A 23,775-nucleotide genomic window follows, 5' to 3' on the forward strand; every position below is an offset into this window, starting at 1 on the left:
CAGATCAAGGATTTAAGAAATTAGCATTCAAATCAGATACTGGGGTCTTTGTAGAACAGTTTTCAAGACTACAATTGTTGGAGATGAGTGCATTAAATAATAATTACTATAAGTGTTATGGCAGAGAATGGTAGAAACATATTAGATGAAATCAAAAGATCATATAAATCGAAAGTTAAGAAACTGATTACTTAATATTCCAGATTGCAAGAGATAACAGGTAGTATGAATCATTAGCAAAGTATATTATATTAGGTAAAGAACTATTAAAGTTGGTAAGTTTGATGGTTACATGGAAGACCACTGCACGCTGCTGAAACAATAAAAGACAGCCAATGTTATTTTAATTAACACACCTTGATTCTCTCATGATGAGTCTTCTTTGTATCCAGACTGGGTTTCAATTCAGAACCACTGAGTAATGTGCCCTCCATTTCTTGTAACCACCGTGACAGCTCTGAGTAACTGTCTTCATAACTACCCCATTGTACTAGACTAGCTTCAAGCGTGGATGTAGATTCCTGCATCTGCTTCAACAGATTGTCAAAGTCTTGCTTCAGTACAAGCACTTGTTGTTTTATTGCTTGTTTTCCAGCTGGTGCTGTCTGGGTGAGTATTTTGTCTCCTTGTTCCTGTGTAGAGTGTAATTTGGCTTCTCCTTCCGGTATTCTAGACATTAGCTCCTGTTATAAATATATTAAATTGAAGAATGTTCAATATTTATGCTTACCATTAGCCAAATTGTTATAAACTTTAAAACCTAATAAGAAATATTATCAAAAGGTGTTATAGTTTTCGGTATTTTTCAATAATTATTGTCAGACTGGCATTTTGACTGAAATGTCACAAAACAATACTAGAATGAGAAATGATTTAGTTTTCAAAAATTGTCATAAAACATTAAAGTCAAACATTTTTTACTCATGGATATCTTGTAATTTACAATTCAGTCTTTCGTTTTCCAATAAAATTTATAATCTAACTTTAAACATCTGCTACCAGATAAATCTGATGCCTCTGTCTTTCATCACAAGAGGGCGCCATTAATCCAAAGTGTGTTTCCCATGTTTACAAATCTATTCCCAGAACATCGTAGTGTCCAAAGATGTCAATTAAAACAAAGAAGCATGCCATGAATGTACCTGTATATTGTTGAGCTTTTCTTGGTTGGTTTCTTTATCCCCTGATGAATCAAGACAACCAGATAGTCTCTGTTTCATATCAGTTAACCAGTCTCTGCAAACCTGTACATTATCATTGAATCTCTGATGGTCAGCTAGGTTCTTATCTATCCTCTTAACGGCTTCCTGTAATGGGGTGAGGAGGAAAACATTAATTAATTAAATAAATCTAATGTGAAGTTTGCCAAATAATTGATTTATAACTTTGCACTACCAACAGATATGAGTTGTATACAAGTTGTATAGGTTTTAAAAAAAAATAAATAACATTTGTTTGCGTTTTCATTTTTACATATTTTAGCAGAAACCAGAACAAAAAAATTATTCTCTATTTGACTTAACAGTGAGTGAAGTCAAAATTCTTAATACCGGTACTGAGTAGAAAACATTTTATTGTTGTTCGTATTATAAATATCACACATTTTAGCAAAGGCTAAGAGATATTAAAAATAATATTGAAAAATGTTTATTAACAATTTGAAGTAGCGAAAAATAAAATGTTATTTATTTTACCTTGACAGTATCTTCTGCATCCTGATACCTTGACTGGATTTGTTGAGACTGACTACTAATACTGGCATCATCTGGATTACAGGCTAGGATTTGTTCAACACTCTCCATCACTTTCTGCAAGTTGTCATGGTGACCTGTGATGTCATGTTGCAATTCCTGTGAAATACAAAAGGAAGGTTCAATGGGGTGGAAAGTAAATGAAGATATGGTGGGCCATCTTGGATAGTGCATGGTTGGTATAAATTTGAGGATATTATGGGCCATTTTGGATAGTGCATGATGGGTATAAATTTGAGCATATGATGGGCCATCTTGGATAGTGCATTTTGGGTATAAATTTGAGGATATGATAGGCCATCTTGGATAGTGCATGATGGACATACATTTGAGGATATGATGAGCCATCTTGGATAGTGCATGATGGGTATAAATTTACAGTACCTTGTAAGTTTCTAGTTGGTTGCTCTTTTCTGATGCTGTGGGTTGAAGTTCAGTTGAGCTCTTCAAAGCTTCCTCTTTATCTTTTAGCCATCTGAGAACCATTTCATAGTTACAATCATACACCTCCCACTCATGTACACATTTCTCAAGAGTATCTTTACATTGACTCATCTGGTTATTCAGACTATCCCATTTCCTTTTCAATGCATCAATCTCCTCTCTGATGACTCCTCTTCCCTGTGCTCCTTCAGCAGTCTGTGGGATAATCTTTTCTCCTTCGCTGACAGCCAGCTCCAGTCTCTTTTGGCCAACATGCTTAATAGCTAGGAGATTCTGTAATGGAGAATCACAAAACAACTCAAAATGATTTGACCAGGACTTTTGACACTCGACAAAAACATTTAGTGTTTCTCTAATAGTAACATGACGTCAGACATGATGTCAGTTTTTCAGAATATAGTCTTTTTCACATTACTGATGTGAAGTTATACAAAATTGTATACAACAGATGCTTTACTGTCATTATTTGAGTGATTTTTCTTCTAAATTCAAGATTACAGGCACACATCTTAAACAACTTGTTAAAAAGATGGATATCTTTCTCTAAAAATGAAAGAAACAAAATAAAAACCTGCAGTGCCAGAAGAAAATTTAAAAGAAAAGAGCATTAGAACCTGTCAAATCAGAGGAAGGATTTGCTGATCTACAAAATGATTGATGACAGCCAGGTAGGTCAAAGGTCACTCACACATAATATTGTTAGATTGAACAGTGAATTAAATAAAGGCTATATTTAATGAAAATAACTTTATTGGTCAGAAATATATAAATAACAATATTCCATTTGTTGAGGTCAAAGGTCATATATTAAAACCTGTTTCAAATTAAAAGTTTTATGTACAAAAATAGCAATGTTGCAGCAGACAGCAATTTATTGCTTGACTTAGGCAGATCAAATTTTTTTATTGTTTGGTGGGTGTATGAACAAGCTGATAAATATGTTTATTAGGAAGCCAAAGAATAAATTGTCCCAGCAACCCTTAGCAACACAAATATGACCTGCAGCTCAAAGTGTAAATAATACCACTATTATAAACAATAACACCACATAACCATATTTTGTCCAGTTACTCCAGATAGTATGAAAAAACAGGTGTACTTACTTTCACATCAGTCAGTCTGTGTTCTAGAACATTTCTGCTGCCAGCTGTGTTATTGCAGTCTTCTAGTTTCTGTTCAGCCTCTTCAAACCATTTCCTGACTTCAACCACACATTCATCATACTGCTTTTGTTCAACAACATTTTGCTCGAGTCTTCGCAAGATATCCTGAATAGTAATATAGACAAGCAGCACTAAAATTATCATGCTATGGTTGCTGAATCTCATAGAGTTGAACACACCACACCATTTTTGGTTTCAACATTCCAAAGTACACCGGAGTTGTCACCCACATATATGCAAAAAATTAACCCACTTCATTTGAATGACAACTACTACTAGTACGAGACAACAATGACAACACCTTATTGGTACAAACATGTTATGCATTGGCCATGCTATAAAGTGCCAATAAAATTTTACAAACATACAATGCAACAAGCTTATACATTGATGAGATACAAATCAAGAAAAGGTTCAAAAAGTCGGTGGCACACAAATCACAGAACACTGCAGGGTGTTCACTGAAACACACGCATCTACGCAATGTTAGGAGTGATTGATGGCAAGTGACAGCAATGAATTACCACAACAGCCACAGGGACATAACTTCAATCTATTGTTGTAAATTATTTGTGCTATGACTGTCAATGCATTAGAATCATTATTTTGTTTTATATTGTATTAAATTAAATTATAATTCCTCAACATGGTTAACAAATTACCATAAATGTCACCGTTACAATTCAATGTGAATATTCTGTCTGTTTTATCTTGATAACAAGTAGTACATCATATATATCACATGTAAGTATAATTGATAGGTAATTTACAAGACAGAATGACTGCTGGCCACAATGAATGAAATCATAAAATCACTTATCTTGTGATGTACAATTGATGTCTGCATATATTAAAACTTCAAATGTGAACTACCTACATGAAGTAACAACTCAGTGCCTCTTATCTGAGATTGTAATGATGCTCAGCAAATATTGAACTTGAACTCAAAGTACACATGCTAACAAAAGGTCTTGTATATTGCAATGATATTCTTATCTCAAGTACCGGTCGTCAAACAAACTGTGACCAATACATGGCGCTCTATAGAATTGCTAGAAGCACTTTTCCCTCTCCAAATAATGTTTGTTCAAGTATGGGAAAACATGTGTTACTTACCTTAGTTTTGACAACTGCTGATTCATACTGTGATGACAGTTTAGCTACATCATTAATCACAGTGACATCACCGGTGGAAATATCTTTGATTTCTTGTGACTTTGCAATTATACTATCAAGGGTACTTTTGTGAGCACCAATATTGTCATTCAAAGCCTGAAAAAGAATAAAAAAATAAACAACTACTATGTGATTGAAACAATACATAACAAATCATAGACTACACTGGTTTTCGAATAATTAAATCATTGTTAATTTTTTTTCTACCTGATAGTTTCATACCAGCTTTTTTTTTATGAATTAGTAATTTTTTTATAATTCACAATTTTTTTGTGTCTACCCATAAATGATGAAATCATGGATACAGAAAATAAAAATTATACAATTAAGTTTTATAATAATTCTGATCAGCAACATGTATATTGACAATTTATAAAAAAAAATATCAAGACTTTTTCAAACATATGACTAAGAATTTGATTCCATAGATCCATTTCATTGAAAACATTTCAGAGGCCCCAAACATGCCCCAAAGTAGAAATTGTGCAATACTAAGCAAAAGGAATGTTTTCAGGTACTGATAAATTCCACACTCAAGTTAATGTAAATAGTCACACAATATGTTTGTTAACTAATACCAAACTTAATTATATTGAATATTGCTATGGGTGATCAACGTTATTGGGAGTATTAAAACCTATGTAAATCAGACTACTTTTACCACATCACATTCACACATACCTTGTATTTGTCTAAGTGCCTTCGTTTCTCTGATAAACCTGGTTGAAGTTCTGTTGCAATTTTCAGTTGTTGTTCCACATCAGTGAGCCATTTAGACAGCTGATTATAACTGTATTGGAATTTATTCAGCTGCTGTAATGATGCCTCTTGCTTGTTTTTAGTTTCAGCAATTTCAGTGACCAATTTATCCCATTCTTGTTTCAAGGTGATCATTTCCGTTTTGATGTTTTCTCTACCACTTGGTGCAGTCTGTGACAGGATGTGCTCACCAGTCTCCAATACATTGTTAAATTTACTCTGGCCCTGCTGTTTTGATGTCAGTAGATCCTGGCAAAGTAGAAAATAATGAAAACATAATTTGATTGTTTTAGTAACAGATACTTAACTACTATGCCCTTATACTGTCCTATTTATACATGTACATGTACCTGTATTCACCATATACCCGGCACAAGTTCTTTGCTATTAAAAATGGAACAAAAATTATTGCTGATTATCATAAAATCTCATGTATGTATGAATCTCTATAATCTCCAATGAAAAGTTATTCAATTTAACTTACAAAATTAATGTACTTCAGAATACTACAAAGATAGAACCTTTGTTTATTAGCAAGTCACTTATTAGGAGATTTCACAGTTAGAACTACCGGTAGTTAGTTATTAATACATACGCTAAATACATTACATGGATATTGATTAGATTAAAATGTGAATATCGGTTAGTTTTAACAAACGTGGATTTCCTTTTAGCATACTCCACAATCACTGAATTCACCTTTGGTATTATAAAATGATCCCCACAGCCCTGTATCTCCTAACCTTAGATCAGTTTATGTTGCCACAAATCAGCACTTGCTCACAGTGATATTGTTTGTAATACTGTTGCCATTTCATCCACAAGCAATAGGTGATTTTCCGTACACTTGCGAGATCTCGCGAGATGCATGAAAGACGCGCGTCGAACGTCTGCCGCAAAAATCGAACGATTTGATTTTGAACTTGAATTTCTTTATTTCGTAGCTCACATCGACCGGCTGATCTTCGACAGAGGAATATTGCTTCCGAATACCCTCACTTAATTTAAATTGCCTATCATCAAATGTGGACAGCACATTATTAAGCATGGAAATTTCCCCGAAATACTTTCGCGTTTGTCGAATCCCACGCGATGTTTTACGCGACTACGACGCTATGACCTTTGTTTGTCCTGTTTTTACGTTCGATTTCACGCATAACGCGTGATTCTCGCAGTGTACGGAAAATGGTCTATTTTTATTTATTTGATTTTGGTATTGCAAAGTACAACCAATCACAATCACTGATTTTTGACCCAGAATATACCAAGATATAATACCGTTTTTAACCATATTTTAGTAAAGTTAAACCAAACAAGACAGGGCACAATAGATACATAATTTAAAATTAATTTATCCATTAATGGTCATATTAAAATGGACTGTGTGAAATAATATGTATTGAATTGATAGAACCAATCATTAAATTCATCCAATGCACAAAAGCCAGGTATATACACATAGTGATATAGAACATGTACAAACCAATGGATTTGAGACAGCATGTTGCATAATAAGTGAGTAATTATATTAGAACACACAATATTTTTTACAATTATACAAATAACCAGAGTTGAAATAGCTTGAAAGTAGAGTAATTCAAATAATCCCATCAAATACTGATCTACCTGCGGAACTACTATGTAGACAGTCAACACTTTTATTTGTGAAATTTAACTACGTACATAACAGCTCTTTCAAGTTTATATTGAAGCCCTTCTTGTAAAAAGTGAAGAAAAAAAAAACACATGGCGGAAAAGTGTTTACATAAAGATGAAAGGATTGCCATTTTGTTTAAAGTGGACTTTTGAAAAAAATATTGCTTCCCAAATCAAGGTGTATGATTCAATACTGGAAAGGTGTTGTTGCCAAATAAATAACGTCAACTGTCATAATTATACAGTTCACAAAATTAAATACAGTGTTATAGTAAGTAACAGATTATTTTGTTTAAAATTTCTACAATAAAGATGGCACACAGCCAATACAACTTTATGAACCAGGAATGTTTTTACTACTGTGCGAGATTCCTTTCACATTTATGACCCCGTGATCTCTAAAAATAACCAAATAGTCAACAAAAATATGAAAGTCCTCCTGTAAAGATGGTGCTTTGATTAATTATTCTCCGTGGGAGGTGTATGAAACATGCTAACACGTATGCATGACACTACACGCATGTACCAGTTCACATTAAAAGGTGACTGGAGGTCACCTGATACTCAACAACTGACATTTTATTTATTTTGGCCTATTGTTGTGGTCATCAGGTTTAGCCTCGGCTCATTAATTTCAACAATTGTCGATAAGAGATATAGGGGCCTCCCCCTACATTTATTTAAGTATAAATTACAAATGTAGATACATCTACATTGTCTTTATTTCTGTATTTCGTAGATAAAATTAACAGGTGAACTGAAAATATTAAATTGTGTTTAATGATTAATCGGGTGACATTACTCACCGCCAGTTTGCGTAGGTTCTCTTCATTTGCAGTTTTACTTGCGGAAGGTTCAGAGCAAGTTGCCAGTTTCTGCTTTGTTGATAGCAGCCAGTCTGAGAAGTCTTGTACATTGTCAACATAAACTGAGTGGTCATGCACTTTTTTCTCTGTGTCTTGCACAACATCCTGTACATCGGCAGAAGAACCAGAACAACATCGAGTGAATACTCTAACAAATCCTAGCCTTTTTTTCAAGGATTTTTTCTGCTTTTTTGGCATTTCGTGCCGTGGTCAGCTAGCTCACCATGATGGTTTTTTTTTATGTGTTGGGTCAACCCAAACCACTTGACCACTATTAATACTTTAACACTCTACAGCTCATAATTCTGTTAATTTGCAGTTTGGTCAAAGTTCACAACTCAGCCAATCAGAAAATCAACTTATTCATATGTTAATTTTACAAATACATTTATTCAAATATTATGCAAATAAACCTACCTTTGCTGCCAGAGATACAGTTTGATATCTACTGGAGAGTTCAGAGACCTGATGTCCAACATTTATTTCACCAACATTGGTTTCAAGAATACTCTGAGCTTTTAGAGTGACTGCATCAGTAATGCTTTGATGAGCAACAATGTCTTGTTGTATTGCCTATGCAGCAAAAAAAAAAAATTTGTTTGTTATCACAAGCAGAATTTAATAAAAGAATCTTTTTCTTAGCACAAATAATAATTTTTTCAGGTGAAAATAATTCATAGGACAGTCAAGACATATTTTTCTCTCTCAGAAACACAATGCAGATAAACAAATGGTGAAAACAAAGCAACAGGTGGGTGGTGTTACTGACAAAAAACATCATAAAAATGTAATTACCAAATATATAATGGAACTGATTTTAAATTTGAATGAAACAAATGTTATGGGGTAGCAGATGCTGTTATACCAATTCCAAAAATAACATAAACATAACAGATGTCAGACACTGCTGGACACTATAAATAATCTATTGTTATGGGAATGTAATGTTTTTATACACTCATTTACAATTTAATTATATAAATCAATACCACAGTTGTTTATGGAGGTTTGACTAATTGAATATCATTATCAATTTCTTTGTACTTTTATTATTATGGGTTCATGCCATTCAGATGATGAACAAATTTTAAGTATGTGTACTGGACAACTTAAAACTGTCATCAAAAATGGCAAAATTTATTTAATTATTAATTATTTAATAAAGTGTGAGATAGGAGCTTAGCAATAATAGAACAATTATTTATAGTATATATTTAAAAGTAATATCAGACTTGAATTTCAAAAACCCAAATTACAAAATCGCTATTTTCGAACATTATTGAATTGTCCAATTTTGTTGCAGTGAGCATAATTAACATAATTATAGTACTGATACTTTCCTACTGATAAATAAATAAAATATTAATGAATAACTCAAAGCTGGGTAAAGATAAGTTACACTTCCATCTGATAGGATGACATCTATTGTTGCCTTTTATTTCACCTCTATGAATAATAAAATAAAAACCAAACCCTGCAGAAACCGGAAACTGTCTAAACCCTTTGTACACTTGATATCAGTTGTTGTTAGCAATATGGCATTTATGTAAGCAAATGCAATTATAATAGTACAAAATACAACTTGATGGATGATATTTATTTGGATAAATGACACTTACCTTATACTTTTCAAGATGTGATTTCTTTCCATTTAAGTCAGAATAAAGTTGAGAGGTAGTTTCAGGCGACAGACTCTGTTCTGTTTCCGTCAACCACTTCAATATCTGGTCATAATTGTCTTCATAACTGTGCCACTGCAACAGAGATGTTTCTAGGTTTCCCTTAGCTTCACTCAGCTCTGAAAGAAACTTCTCCCAGTCTTCTTTTGCAGTCTGTAACTGTTGTTTGGCATACTCTCTACCAGCTGGAGCTGTGTGTGGCAATATTTTATGTACTCTGTCCACTGTCTGGTTCAGCAACTCTTGTCCATGTGCTCTCTCAGTTTGCAGCTCCTAGTTTGGAAAAATTGAATTAAAAATTATTCAGTTTGTGAATATGAATAAAAATGCTGATAATTCATATGTTCAATGAAAAATATGCACATTAATACAAATCATTATTAACTGTTATGTTAAATGTGCAATTTTATCTTCTTTTTTTATTGTTTTCAATTTTTTTTTTTTGACTTTCATGTTAAAGATGAAATGTTTACAATAACAACCCAAAGACACTTTTTATAGTGTCTTTGAACAACCACAGTACAATTCAAAGGTGAGTAGTGACAATAATAATACATCTTTTTGGAAAATGTAACCATAAATTGAAAACAATTTCTAAAATGCTGGGAGATATCAAGATGGCTCACCTTGATAACAGCAATTTTCTTTTCCAGGTCAGCTCTATCACCAGATACAATAGAATTATTATGTAATGTGTGTATAGCATCCTGTAACCAGGTGTTGAATTCCTGTATGGCATCAATAAACTGTTGATGGTCATCTATGTGTACTTCTAGTCTCTTTAAAGTCTCCTGAAATCAAATATACAAGGACAACATTACAACCAAGGACACAATGGTGTGCAATTTATATGCAGTGAATGTTAGGTGCATCACTATGCTAGCACATGAACATGGAACCAGATTCATTGGGTGTGTGTGTGTGTGTGTGTGTGTGTGTGTGTGTGTGTGTGTGTGTGTGTGTGTGAGGGGACATTTGTTTTGGGGAAAGGAATGTTTCATTTATCATATGTGAAATACATCAACATCAAGAAATTAATTATTTAACTGGTATTTCCTATGAGAGAATGGGTTTGTGCTTAAATTGATTAGCCAGGCAATGTGCACCACTTCAAACAACACATCAATTAGTTAAATAAGGTAATATTTTTTCATTCAGGTACAACAGACAAAGGTTAGTAACAATCACTCAATCTGAAAGAATGACATTAATTTGATGACTTCACATTGTTATGCTCTTATTTAGACTTGGTTCTCATTTGCTAAGCAGTTATAAGCATTTATTGTTTTTGCCAACTTGTTTGAATAAAAGAAGTTTTAAATTTTCATTGTGTAATCAACATTGATTGCGTGTATATTGGACAATGAGATCAGAGCTGAGTATTCATAAACTGGTTTTATTTTACTTTGCTAAGTGTAATTGGCACTAAAATAAATCCCTAGTTACAATATAAGTGTTATTGAAAAAACACAAATACCTAAGACTGTGCTCAGACACACCCTTATATTTGGAATGTTGACCAAAAAACGAAACATCACAAAACAACGTAATGTTTAGATTAAGTGAGGATAGAAGAGTTTAAAATCAAAAGTACATGTCAAGGTGAACATAGTTAAACTATTGAAGCCTTGACAAGGTTCACTTGTTAGTGATAACTGCATGCCTCAGTTAAAATTGTGTTTGAGTATTTGAAAATTCCAATGGTCACGAAAAATCAGAATTTTTAAATATTAGAAAAAAAACGTTGAAAAACAAATTGATCAGAAACACTTTTTTATGGAGCTAACTGAAGTCAAATCAGTAAATAAATTTGGTGTAAAAAATTTCCCATTTATGTATTGTTAGGGTGCTAATGAAGCTCTATCAACAGAAATGTTGATTAAAGTGTCAACCAAATTATTTTTGTTTTATCAACCCTTCATGCGTTACTTTAATGGTATTATTAGTTTGAATGAAATCAGATAAAATCACTTTCATATATAACAAATCAGATAAAATCACTTTCAAAACAAATCAGATAAAATCACTTTCATAACAAATCAGATAAAATCACTTTCATAACAAATCAGATAAAATCCCTTTCAAAACAAATCAGATAAAATCACTTTCAAAACAAATCAGATAAAATCACTTTCATAACAAATCAGATAAAATCACTTTCAAAACAAATCAGATAAATTCACTTTCATAACAAATCAGATAAAATCACTTTCATAACAAATCAGATAAAATCACTTTCATAACAAATCAGATAAAATCACTTTCATAACAAACAAAGCTTAAAATTGATAGGGTAGAAAAATAAGTTATTATATAAAAAACATTCTAAACTTGGTTGATATTTCTCTCTAATCACACACATACATCATATGCCCATCTCAAACTATCTTTCACATACATGCACATTGTGGACAATATAACAAGCATAACACAATGAAGAGCCCTCACAGGTAAAACGGAATGAACTATGACCTGACCTTTGAATTGATTTGAAGTCCCTCGTATCTTGATAATAACTGGGAAGCTTGGTTTCCTACAGTGATCTCAGCAGCATTAGCTTGCACTATCTGTTGGGCTTCATCACAAATAGGTTCAATCTGGATTTGTTGTGAAATAATCTCTTGATCAAGACTCTGCAAAAATATTAGAATGATAAACAATATATAAACATTATCCGTATGTCAGAGACAAAACATTGAAGCCATTCTCAGGAAATATATGCCTATAATTAGTATAATTATTTTTGGTATAGAGGTCCTATTGTTTGCATTGCCATGGTTATGCATACATATCACTGCAAACCCCTTTAATTTCACCATAAAAATAAATTTCTACAAATGAAATTCAACAATTTACTTTTTTTTTTGAAAATACAAGAAGGGTTCCTAAAATGTCTTATAAAAATCTTGATCTGACATTTTATTAAGCATACATATAAATACATTATTCATACCTTGAATCTTTCAAGCTGTAATTTCTTTTCTTTCAATCCTGGCTGTAACTCAGATGAGGATTTCAACGTTTCCTCTGCTTGTCTCACCCATCTGGCTAACTGGTCATACCGGTCTTCGTAGTTATTCCACTGTTCCAGACAAGAATCTAGATTACTCCGAGAATCCTGCATCTGGCTGATCAACATGGCCCAGTCTTTCTGTAATTTATCCATTTCCCTACTGATCTTTTCTTGACCTTCTGGTGCCGTGTGGGGTCTCACATCGCTAGCACATTCTGTAAGATTGTTCAGTTTACTTTGGCCTTGGTGCCTCTTTGACAGTAACTCCTAAAGATCAGAGAGTTTAAAAAGAGCAGTTGAGTGGAAGCATATATACAAGGCAGAATTTAATACGTCAAACTGCTCTCTGATTGGACTAACTGTTAGGTGTTAGGGAGCCAATCAGGCTAAATCTTCTAAGTAACTTCAGAATGGCTTTAAAAGAGTAGAAGTTACATCATTTGATGATGCATTGTACTCATGAAAAGTTATTTGCCACACTGAAATAACAGCAAAGATGATTTAATGTAAAATTCCAACATTTATAACATTTTACCTGTACTTTGAGTAACTTTGTTTCCATGACAATCTTATCACCAGAGAGATCAGCACATGTGTTAAATCTGTCTTTGGTTAACTTGAAGTACTCAGTAAAGTCCTGCAGTGCAGTACTGTACAACTCATGCTCATGAACGTAATGTTCCCGCTCTTTCAGACGTTCTTTAGTTTTAGCAGAAACATTCTGGTATCTGTTTTCCACTTCAGATGCATGTCTACCGATTGACTGATCCCGAGTTGTGCTGGTTTGTTGAATCTCCTGTGCCTTCATCACAAAGGCATCCATAATTGGTTTGTCAGCCAGAATATCTTGTTGTAATGACTATCAAGAAATTAAATTATAGTTATGATTTCAAGAATTATATTAATTAAAATAACACTTACTCGTATGGAAACTAATATGCCAAGCAACCAACATGTTTATTTGGGACAGGATTCTCTCTCGGTACGGTATATATGACATTATTCTGCAAACAGATTGGTTTCTGATGTTCGAAAGATTAATCACACACTACACCCGATTATGGCAATTCAATATATTGTGTTATTAACTAGATGGGAACAACATGATATGACACACTACCTTCAATTTTTCCAACTGTAGTTTCTTGTCATGTAGATCGTCTTTAAGTTCGGCATCACTTTGCAACCTTGACTCCATATCATCCAACCACTCACATATCTGTCTATAGCTGTCTTCATAAGTACCCCATTGCTGTAAACTGGCCTCTAACCTGCCTCTAGATTCAGCAACATCATTCATCAAAGCTTCCCATTCCTCCTTCATGGATTTCAAGTCATCTTTGATGATTTCTCTGCCTTCTGGTAATGTGTGTGGTAGTACTTTGTGTACTTGATTCACTATAACGTTGAGTTTTATCTGACCTTCCTCCTTCTTACCAAGCAGTGTCTAATAAAATAATACACGGCAATGTTACATATAAATGCTCCTTTCATGTCATTATTATGTAGGACTTAATTATCAACTGGGTTTTATTTTCACTTACTATAAATAGCTAAATAGCAAAATGTGCTAAATTAAAAAGTAAACCATAGACGGCATTGTTTTCTTCACAATACCAGTGAAATAAAAACTCAAATTAAACACAGTTGATATTTCCCCTCTAAAGTACTGTGGAATACTTTATTTTTGCTAGAATTAATTTTCGCTGAAAAGGCTTTTTGGGCGTTTTGTATGGAATTTGTTTATAAATGTGAAATATAGGAAAAACACTATATTCGCTGGATTTTATTTTCACGGAATCATCCCTTCAGCGAAAATAGCGAAAATAAATTCCAAGCGAAAATAAATTATTCTAAAGTATGTTGCAGATTTAGAAAGTTTACAACCCCCCTCAACCATGCCTTACATATATTTAAAAGATGGTGGTTGTCATGCAATGTCCTGATAGGTTAATTGAAGCGATGTATACAAAACTCAAACATGCACTTTGTAACAACAACTGCCATATGAATAAATTATAGCTTGGTATAAACAAGGTCACCTTTCAAACATTAAGCCTTTTCAACATTTTAATTTTATTAAAAATTAACAAAAAAATATTATATAATAATTTTAAAATAATAATCAGGTAGCTGACAAAAAATAATCACCATTACACAAAACCATTACATGAATATTCTGTAATTACCAGATGAGAACGTTCATCTAGAACATTCAAATTAATTTTGAAATTTTTGTAAATTTAATTATAAATTGAAAAAAAAAAACACTCATATTTGAATTCCATTATTTTACAAGATTTATTTCAGATCTTACCTTTAACTGTTCCAGTTTAGTTTGGCATGTTTGTCTATCACCTGTTGGTTCCGCACATTTAGCATAATCTTCCTTCATTTCCAGTAACCAATTGGAAAATTCACTAGTACTGTCCAGGTAGTCTTGGTGATCATGTACATTCTCATCAGCTTGTCTCATCATATCCTATTAAAATACAATGTTCAAACATTGAAATCCTGGTCACATAGAAATGTTCACAAGCATATCAGAAGTGGGCTGCTCCAATAGTGAAATGTTCACTAGCATATCAGAAGTGGGCTGCTCCAATAGTGAAATGCTCACTAGCATATCAGAAGTGGGCTGCTCCAATAGTGAAATGCTCACAAGCATATCAGAAGTGGGCTGCTCCAATAGTGAAATGTTCACTAGCATATCAGAAGTGGGCTGCTCCAATAGTGAAATGCTCACAAGCATATCAGAAGTGGGCTGCTCCAATAGTGAAATGCTCACTAGCATATCAGAAGTGGGCTGCTCCAATAGTGAAATGCTCACTAGCATATCAGAAGTGGGCTGCTCCAATAGTGAAATGCTCACAAGCATATCAGAAGTGGGCTGCTCCAATAGTGAAATGCTCACTAGCATATCAGAAGTGGGCTGCTCCAATAGTGAAATGCTCACTAGCATATCAGAAGTGGGCTGCTCCAATAGTGAAATGCTCACTAGCATATCAGAAGTGGGCTGCTCCAATAGTGAAATGCTCACAAGCATATCAGAAGTGGGCTGCTCCAATAGTGAAATGCTCACAAGCATATCAGAAGTGGGCTGCTCCAATAGTGAAATGCTCACAAGCATATCAGAAGTGGGCTGCTCCAATAGTGAAATGCTCACTAGCATATCAGAAGTGGGCTGCTCCAATAGTGAAATGCTCACTAGCATATCAGAAGTGGGCTGCTCCAATAGTGAAATGCTCACTAGCATATCAGAAGTGGGCTGCTCCAATAGTGAAATGCTCACTAGCATATCAGAAGTGGGCTGCTCCAATAGTGAAATGCTCACTAGCATATCAGAAGTGGGCTGCTCCAATAGTGAAATGCTCACTAGCATATCAGAAGTGGGCTGCTCCAATAGTGAAATGCTCACTAGCATATCAGAAGTGGGCTGCTCCAATAGTGAAATGCTCACTAGCATATCAGAAGTGGGCTGCTCCAATAGTGAAATGCTCACTAGCATATCAGAAGTGGGCTGCTCCAATAGTGAAATGCTCACTAGCATATCAGAAGTGGGCTGCTCCAATAGTGAAATGCTCACTAGCATATCAGAAGTGGGCTGCTCCAATAGTGAAATGCTCACTCTAGATGGAATAAATTCTTGACGATGTTTCATTCAACCTGAGTTTTAAAATATGCCGCAAAATCTATTCAAAATTACCTTTCAATCAAAAACTAAAGCCAAAAGCCAAATCATAAAATTAAAATAAAAGACTCTTACCTTAACTTTTTTAGCCAGCATATTGTAGGTATTGGTTACTTGGGCAACCTGACTAACAACTTTAGCATTAGTGGAACTGACTTCAGTGAGGCTTTCAGCTCCTTCTTTCACAAGATCCACCAAAGGTTGTTTCTTTGTAATGTCATGGTCTAAGCTCTGAATATAGAAAACAAATACTGTGTATTACTATCCCTCACATATATGGCAGTTGCTTTAATTGGTCAATACACGATCATGTGATCATTGAGCAATGTTGTCCAGTGAAGCTTGCTGTTTGCCTGTGTTGGTTCTTACATAACATCCAGGAAATCTAGCAAAAATCAGATGACAATACTCATTGTCTCCAGAGGCCAATTTCAAAACACAAACATGTTATTATCATTAAAATCAATTGTTATTTAGGATAATAAACAACCACTTAGGGAAAGTAGTTCATAGTGTTATATAATTGCCTCAACATACCTTGAAATCTTCAAGCTGGTCTTCTTTTTGTCCCAAATCTCTCTTGGGACCAGCTTGTGACTTGAGTGTTTCATCAGCTGTTTTCATCCAATTTGACAACTCATCAAATGATTCTTCAAATTGTTGACAAAGATCAGCACACTCTTCTAACTTATCCAACCATGTTAGCAAATCAGATGTCAATTTATTGAATTCTTCATTGGCAAGAGCTAGTTCATGCTTAATGGTTTCTTGTTTGGGATCAGGTAAAGTTGGCCACAGGTGATCTCCCTTGTTGTTTAAGTTGCTCAACTTAGTTTTACCTTCTTCTATGTTTGCATCCAGATCCTGGTGTAGAATACAAAAACAAGTAGGTAATAGTAAAATAAATGTCAATAGTGACAATCTTGCTTCAACACATCAGGGACCACACTAACTTGGACTCCATAAATTATCGTTGGTATACAGCATAATACAGAAAGTTGTATATTCATATAAAATTGTATAAAACAAAGTCCTCCTCATGAATCATATTCATCATCGTGAAAGGAGAATATGAACTAATTGAACGAAGCAATCTTTATATATTTATGTACAAGTATATTGATATTTGCAGCTGATGGCTCTATTTTACCACAACGAAGATAAATACTCAACCACAGATTAACTCAATTAATCTGGCATGAATAATGTAAAGACATTATGCACAAAGACTTACATTAAGTTTGTCCAATTTAGTTTCAATGAACGCTCTATCACCAGATGTATCAGCACAACTGTGTAATGAAGACTTTGCTGATTTTATCCACTTGGAATATTCCTGGCTTGCATCTTTATATCTTTGCTGTAAAGTAGTCTCCAGAGAATCTTGGATCTGTACAGAAAAATAAGTTATTACGTAAATGTTTGCCACCAAAGTCAACTAATCTGAGTCAACAGGTAAGGGGTAAAGTAGATTTTTTATTTACAATGATGTCTGAGATGTCATTTATTAAAATTTGGTATTTATAATCGGGTGATATTTATTTGTAGATACAAATATTTAAAACCAATCATTACTCTTACAGTACTGAGGGATTGTAAACTTTGTGATATTTTAACAACAACCCCATCCCCGTACAATAATGTCTCACCTTAGCTCCTCTGTGTTTGAGTTCATCATGTTTTCTTGCCACTACAGCAATCTCTTGTTGTACGTTAACTAAATCAGTTGCTGGGTATTTACCAGACATGTTGCGTAGTTTACTCTGAACTCCATCCACATTAGGCTGATGTGCACGCAAGTCATCAATGGTTTTCTACAGAGACAATTCACATAATATATGAAAAGCAAACTGATCAAGGTGTTCTGTGATTGGCCAGAGAGTGAGATATCTAGGTTTGGTGAGCCAATAAGAAGCTGTCATGTCTACATTTTTGGAAAAAGACTTTTTTATCAAAATTTTTGTTTTTGGTGACATTCTTGTATTACTCTATACAAACACATGATCAACAAAAAAGGGAAATTTACAATGAAAGCGTCTACACTCACCCTGCATTCTTTGAGCTGTTGTACCACCTTGCCATCAGGTTTAGTATTATCTTCACAGGATCCCAATCTATCTTCTGTCCTATCAAGCCAATCTTTCAATCCTTCTACAACATTTTGAAGATCTGCTTTTTGTACTGTGAGTTCATGCAAACCCATCTCCTGGTCTTTGGCAAGCTGTTGCACAGAATAGACAGCATTTTGATATAATAGTATAATTTATATTAACAATGTTTTTATCACATTTTATTTGTAATGTAAATTTCTAATCAATTTATAACAACATTTTATGATGCTTAACACTGATTTGATCAAAAATTATAAAAAAAACAACAAACTAAAGAATGGAAAAAAACAAGCAAGTAGGCAAGTACAAGGACTATAAAGCGTTTTCTGGTTATGACATGAAGTGAATGGCTACCTGTTTGGCTTGGGCTAATTCTCTTTCCATCTGTGCTATTGCTGCTTCTAATTCAGGATAATCGGCATCCGGATTCAATCTCTTTAATTCAGTCAATTTAGCCTTCATGGCATTAAGAGAGGATTCCTTTTCAGCTAGTTGATCCTGTAATACACATTTAATGGTCAAATGTTTATAATAATAATCCATATTAAAGTTTTAAACATTGCTTAGAATATCAGTCAACTAAATACATGGATATAAACACATGCATACATGGGTAGCTCCAATTTTAAGCTTTAAACACAGGAACAAAAAAACCTTAGTACATAAGAACAGATTTTTATTTACAAGTGCTGTGATTTAAAATGAATATGAATTCAGCAAGAAGACCATTATTAATGTTTTGTTGTTTATTAATTTATAAAATGATACCGGATTTCAATATGCAATTTACTACCGGTACATAAAACATACCTAACTGATTAAAAATTAGAAAAAATGAATAAATTTGTCTAGCACAATGATGTTAAAATGTTTTACTTACACGGAAGTTGCTAAGTCTCTGTTCCACAGCATTACTGTCAGAGAACTGATTTGGTGCAGCACTGAGATCAGACTGTGAGCTATGCAACCATGTGGCTAACTCCTCCCTGGATGCAGTCAAACTATCAAGAACTGATAGTTGATCAGCCAGGTTTTCTTTCCTAGAATCCAGTCTCTCTGCTACCACCGCATATCTTAGATTACTTCTCTGCACATCATCCTCAATCTCACTTGGTTTGACTCCTTTAGCAGCTTCTACTTCAGTCATCAACTGGTCACCAACTCGGTTCAGTTTGTCTAACTGGTCTTTAGCACTAGCGAGTTCTGCTTCAGCGATCTACAAAATTAGAGGCAGTTAAATGAGTCTGGTAATAATGTTTTAGAAGTTATACGGTAATAATAATGACAATGTAAACAACAAATTTCATTTTGGTGCATGGTTTCATTCATTCCACAATTATATACCAAAACACTGTGTTGCAACCAGTACCTCAGAACTAACAAACAATTTTAGATTCACAGCTAGTTCTACCCAATAAACAAATAATTTAAATATTCAAGAATTCATTAACGACATTAGAGACACATCAATCTTTGGATAGAAGAGCCGATTTTTTAAGACAAATTGTATATCTAATGCACTTATCTAATGCTTTGTAACTAAGTTATTTGCATAGACTACCTAAAGTGAAGACAAATATTAAGAAAATACAGAAAAGATAAATGTCATTAGGTGATCAAATTTCAAATAAATATATAGCTTGACAATTAAACATACAAATGAGTTTGAATGAACTGAACATATAATGTGCAGGAGTGAAATAATCTAAAATTCTGTGGGCTTGATGACGGCACCAACCTCATGTCTGGTCATCTGTCTACGGACATCTTCTGAGTTTGAACTGGTGAGTGGCTCAGCTGTAACAGCCTCAACACTACTCAATACACGACCAACCCCATTGGAGTTATCATTGTACTCTAACCATAAAGTCAGTATTGATTTAGACTCTTTGATTTGTTGATGTACTAATGCCTGTACTTTCTCCCATTTGGTGTCTATGTTTTGAATGTCAGACTGCAAGGTGTCGCTGTTCTGTGGGTCAGTTTGAATCAGTTGATGCGCCTTCTCCTTCACCTGGGCTACCTCATGCTGGTGAGCCGCAACCTCCACCTGCAGTTTCTGTAAAGCACAAAAAAGCCACCATACAAGAAAACCCATAACCATTAAAGTTTAACAAGTTAGTTTATACATAAATCAGTGTATCCCAATTGTTGCTAATTCATGGGTTGTACCATTATACATAGATAAGGGGAGTTAAAATCTATCACCAAACAGTATCACCACTAGTACTAGTTGTTTTGTACTTTGACGCTTATCACATGCAGAGTTGTTATTACTCAACAAAGTGGATTAGTTTAATATAAAAACACAATTTACAGGTAATCCAATCATGCATTTGTTAGTTTCAGTCCCATCACTTGTAGAATCTACTGAATATTTATAATAAGAAAACATTGGACACTTGGACATCTTTTTCACACATAACAAACAGTAGAAATTTAGTAGAAAACACATTTTAAGAACACCCACTATGAAGTCTGTGTCGTTTGTTTGTCGTTTTCGCTGCAACGGAACATGATATGTAACGTGATAATCAATACATGTACTTACCTCTAGGTCTTTCAGTTGTTGTTTTAATGTATCCGGAGAGACGGTAGTTGATTTGTGTGACTCAGCTTTTATTTCCACATCGCCAGCCCAGTTTAAGAACCTATGCTTTCTCTCTTGGTAGACTTTCCACATGCCAGCCTTTTGTTCGCATCTGTCTTTCTTCTGTTGTACCAGCACCATAAGGGTCTCATACTGGGTCAGTAAACTCTGTAACTCGACTTTGAAGAACACACGTGCCTGCGTTTTAGTGTCCTTGGGAGATAGCTGTAGCTGCTGTACCTGTTTGTCCATGTCGCTACACTGCCCACCTAAAGTATTCAAAACAGATTTCACAGAGACCAGCTCATCCTTACATTTCTCGATTTCTGCCTCGTTAGGTTCCTCAGATTCCAGCTGAGATTGCATGTTATCTAATTTACTAGCAATGTCTTGTTTATCTTTTTGGAATTCTATCCACTGTTTCAGTAACTGATCACGCTTGTCCAAAGTCTCTACAAGACTTGCGTAGGTTTTCTGGATGTTCGCTTCTTTTTGTTGCAGTACTTGAGACTCTTCAGGACCCATGTCAAGTATCAAATCTCTCACCTCTTTGCCGATTCGAATAGTGACAGCCTTTAGATCATCTATATCACTTCTGACGTTCTGCAAACCAAAATAAGTTAAGATTTCTTTTCATTTACTCACTGATATAATGAGGAGATGATCATTGAATTCCCGGGTTTCACTGTTATTTTAGAAACTTCAAATTTCAACTTACATTATGTGCTTCTTGAGAGTCTGGTAAATCATCCGAGTACACCTCACTAAGTGCATCTAATCGACTCTGAAACTCAGACAACTGATTAGCAGTGATCTCCAGTCTGGACATGAACTCTCTTCTTACATTGACAGCTGTGATAATGGTCGTTATAGTGTCACCAAGTTTGTTTTTAACTTTGTTGTATTTGATTCGGACATTCTTGGTTCCTCGGTTCATGTTTTCTACACCCATGGCATTGCATTGAGATGACAGACTTTCCTTGAGGACATTGAATTCATCTAGCTTAGGTTTAGCATCTTTTACCTCTTGCTGCAATTTCTGTGAAGAGACAATAAAATTTTAGCTTAATCAGTGCACAAGTATGACATAAAATTACCGGTATATACATGTATATGCCATCTGATATATTTATTGAGAAACACTTGCGCATTCAACAGAGGAATGGTAGTGGTAATAGTAATTAAAAACAAATAAAAAGAACTCATAGAAAGATAGAAATCAACGAATTTGCTTAGTTCAGGACTTGACAACAAGTGAGGAATTTCTTTTTAATGAACTGTGCCCCTTGAATGAACATATGCTCATCACTGAGCAATAAGATGAACTGACACCTGAACATTCAAGAGTCCTTTACTTAAAAAGACATGAATTTCACGAGCCAAGTAAAAAGCCTAAATTTAGTCCTTAAGCACACCAATGAGTTATCAAACAATTTCATTTTTGCTTAATTTTCATCCAGAAAATAGGAAGGGAAGTGAGAGTAGAAAGACTAAGACTCACTTTGAAAACAGACAGAAGCGATTCTAATTTCGGTGTACTGGCTGAATCAATATTCTCCTTTTTGACGATTTTTTCAGTCTTTTCCAGCCACTTCTGAAAGGCTGCCAAATCTTCACTGAATTTGGACCACTGTGCCAATAAGTCCTGTAGTGTATGTCCCTTGTCATCAGCATTTTTCAGTAATGCCTTCCATCGTTGTTTAATTTCTCTCACATCTTCACTAATGTTATGCTGGGAAGATACTTGTTTAACCTCATTCTCAATTGTGGCCATGACCTGCCTGTTATCCTGGATTTCTTTGCACACAACCTGAAATATATTCAATTATTTTTAAAATGATTAATATTAAAAGACATTTATTGCCAAAAAATAACTGAAAAACCAATATGAACATTGATGGAAAAAATCTGCAAAACATATTACGAGCCAAAAAATTATTCTAGAAATAATATGGAATGTTATATATGTACATTTATATTTAAAAATGAAAATATTGTCAACTCACATCATGGTCATCAATTAAAGCTTGCACCTCAATAGGTGATGAGCAGTTATTTGTAGTCTCGGCAATCCTTGCCTCTGTCCTCTCTAACCATGGCAATAGCTGCTGTGTGGAGTTCTGATAGAGCTGCCAATGGGTGACATTGTCAGCTAACTGTGTACTCTGGGCTTTGGCTCGGGAACAAAGTTCTTCCCATCTGCTTCTCAAGTCTGAAAGTCTTCTTTTTAGGACTGAAGTCTCTTTTGTCTTGAAGCCTTGTCCAAGGTCTCTTCCATCTTTCTCAAGATTTTCTAAGTCTTCATAGTTGTCATAAATTTCAGAAAACATCACCTAAGGACAGAAAAATGTTATATTCATTTTTGTAATTGATCAAAAATAAGACTTCATGATGAACTGCCAATGACTAGTATGAACAATTTTAATATGAACATTTGTAAAATTACATATTGTGGAAATATGTCTATGATCTAGACAGTGAGTTATTGTAATCAAGAATGATTTACCTTGGCTTTACTGAAATGCTCCTCTGGCGTGCCTTCTGCTTTGATGACCTCATCAAATCTTTTCTCCGTACCTTGCAGCCAATCAGAGAATTTGTCAAGTCGACCATAGTAGACTACCCAATTGTTCTCCTGTTGGGTGAGATTACTGACTTTGTTGCTAAGTTTTGTATTTAATAGTTTATATCGCTTCTCCATGTCTACTACTTCATCATGGAGACTGGATATACGATCTTCTGGTGCCACATCTTGTAGCTTGGCATTGGTGGATTTAACTTTTGATAGAGTTGGAGAGAGGGCTTGTTGAGCTTCAAGAAGATCCTAAAATTAAGAATTTGATAAAACATGTACATCAGTTTCCTTCTAAAATATT

At 34.3% G+C, this 23,775-nt stretch overlaps 1 protein-coding gene across 1 annotated transcript in view; it reads right to left on the bottom strand.

Annotated features, from left to right (window-relative positions):
• The window catches only part of LOC100367791 (nesprin-1-like), a 157,857-nt gene that overhangs the window by 107,174 nt on the left and 26,908 nt on the right, over positions 1–23,775 (bottom strand). Inside the window, exons 24-52 of the mRNA XM_085505423.1 lie at positions 23,406–23,723; positions 22,906–23,232; positions 22,401–22,709; positions 21,618–21,938; positions 20,861–21,502; positions 20,048–20,368; positions 19,190–19,525; positions 18,664–18,807; positions 18,246–18,419; positions 17,848–18,012; positions 17,433–17,588; positions 16,736–17,062; positions 16,274–16,429; positions 14,825–14,989; positions 13,628–13,954; positions 13,043–13,366; positions 12,448–12,774; positions 11,972–12,127; positions 10,121–10,285; positions 9,435–9,767; positions 8,233–8,388; positions 7,756–7,920; positions 5,216–5,542; positions 4,475–4,630; positions 3,299–3,463; positions 2,136–2,468; positions 1,695–1,850; positions 1,143–1,307; positions 357–683 (exon numbers count right to left, since the gene is read on the bottom strand). Coding sequence (XP_085361549.1) covers positions 357–683; positions 1,143–1,307; positions 1,695–1,850; positions 2,136–2,468; positions 3,299–3,463; positions 4,475–4,630; positions 5,216–5,542; positions 7,756–7,920; positions 8,233–8,388; positions 9,435–9,767; positions 10,121–10,285; positions 11,972–12,127; positions 12,448–12,774; positions 13,043–13,366; positions 13,628–13,954; positions 14,825–14,989; positions 16,274–16,429; positions 16,736–17,062; positions 17,433–17,588; positions 17,848–18,012; positions 18,246–18,419; positions 18,664–18,807; positions 19,190–19,525; positions 20,048–20,368; positions 20,861–21,502; positions 21,618–21,938; positions 22,401–22,709; positions 22,906–23,232; positions 23,406–23,723 — 7,443 coding nt within the window. The remainder of the gene's footprint in view (positions 1–356; positions 684–1,142; positions 1,308–1,694; positions 1,851–2,135; positions 2,469–3,298; positions 3,464–4,474; positions 4,631–5,215; positions 5,543–7,755; positions 7,921–8,232; positions 8,389–9,434; positions 9,768–10,120; positions 10,286–11,971; positions 12,128–12,447; positions 12,775–13,042; positions 13,367–13,627; positions 13,955–14,824; positions 14,990–16,273; positions 16,430–16,735; positions 17,063–17,432; positions 17,589–17,847; positions 18,013–18,245; positions 18,420–18,663; positions 18,808–19,189; positions 19,526–20,047; positions 20,369–20,860; positions 21,503–21,617; positions 21,939–22,400; positions 22,710–22,905; positions 23,233–23,405; positions 23,724–23,775) is intronic.

This window comes from Saccoglossus kowalevskii, chromosome 2 (assembly GCF_978046115.1).
Source record: "Saccoglossus kowalevskii chromosome 2, keSacKowa6.1, whole genome shotgun sequence".
Taxonomy (NCBI): domain Eukaryota; kingdom Metazoa; phylum Hemichordata; class Enteropneusta; family Harrimaniidae; genus Saccoglossus; species Saccoglossus kowalevskii.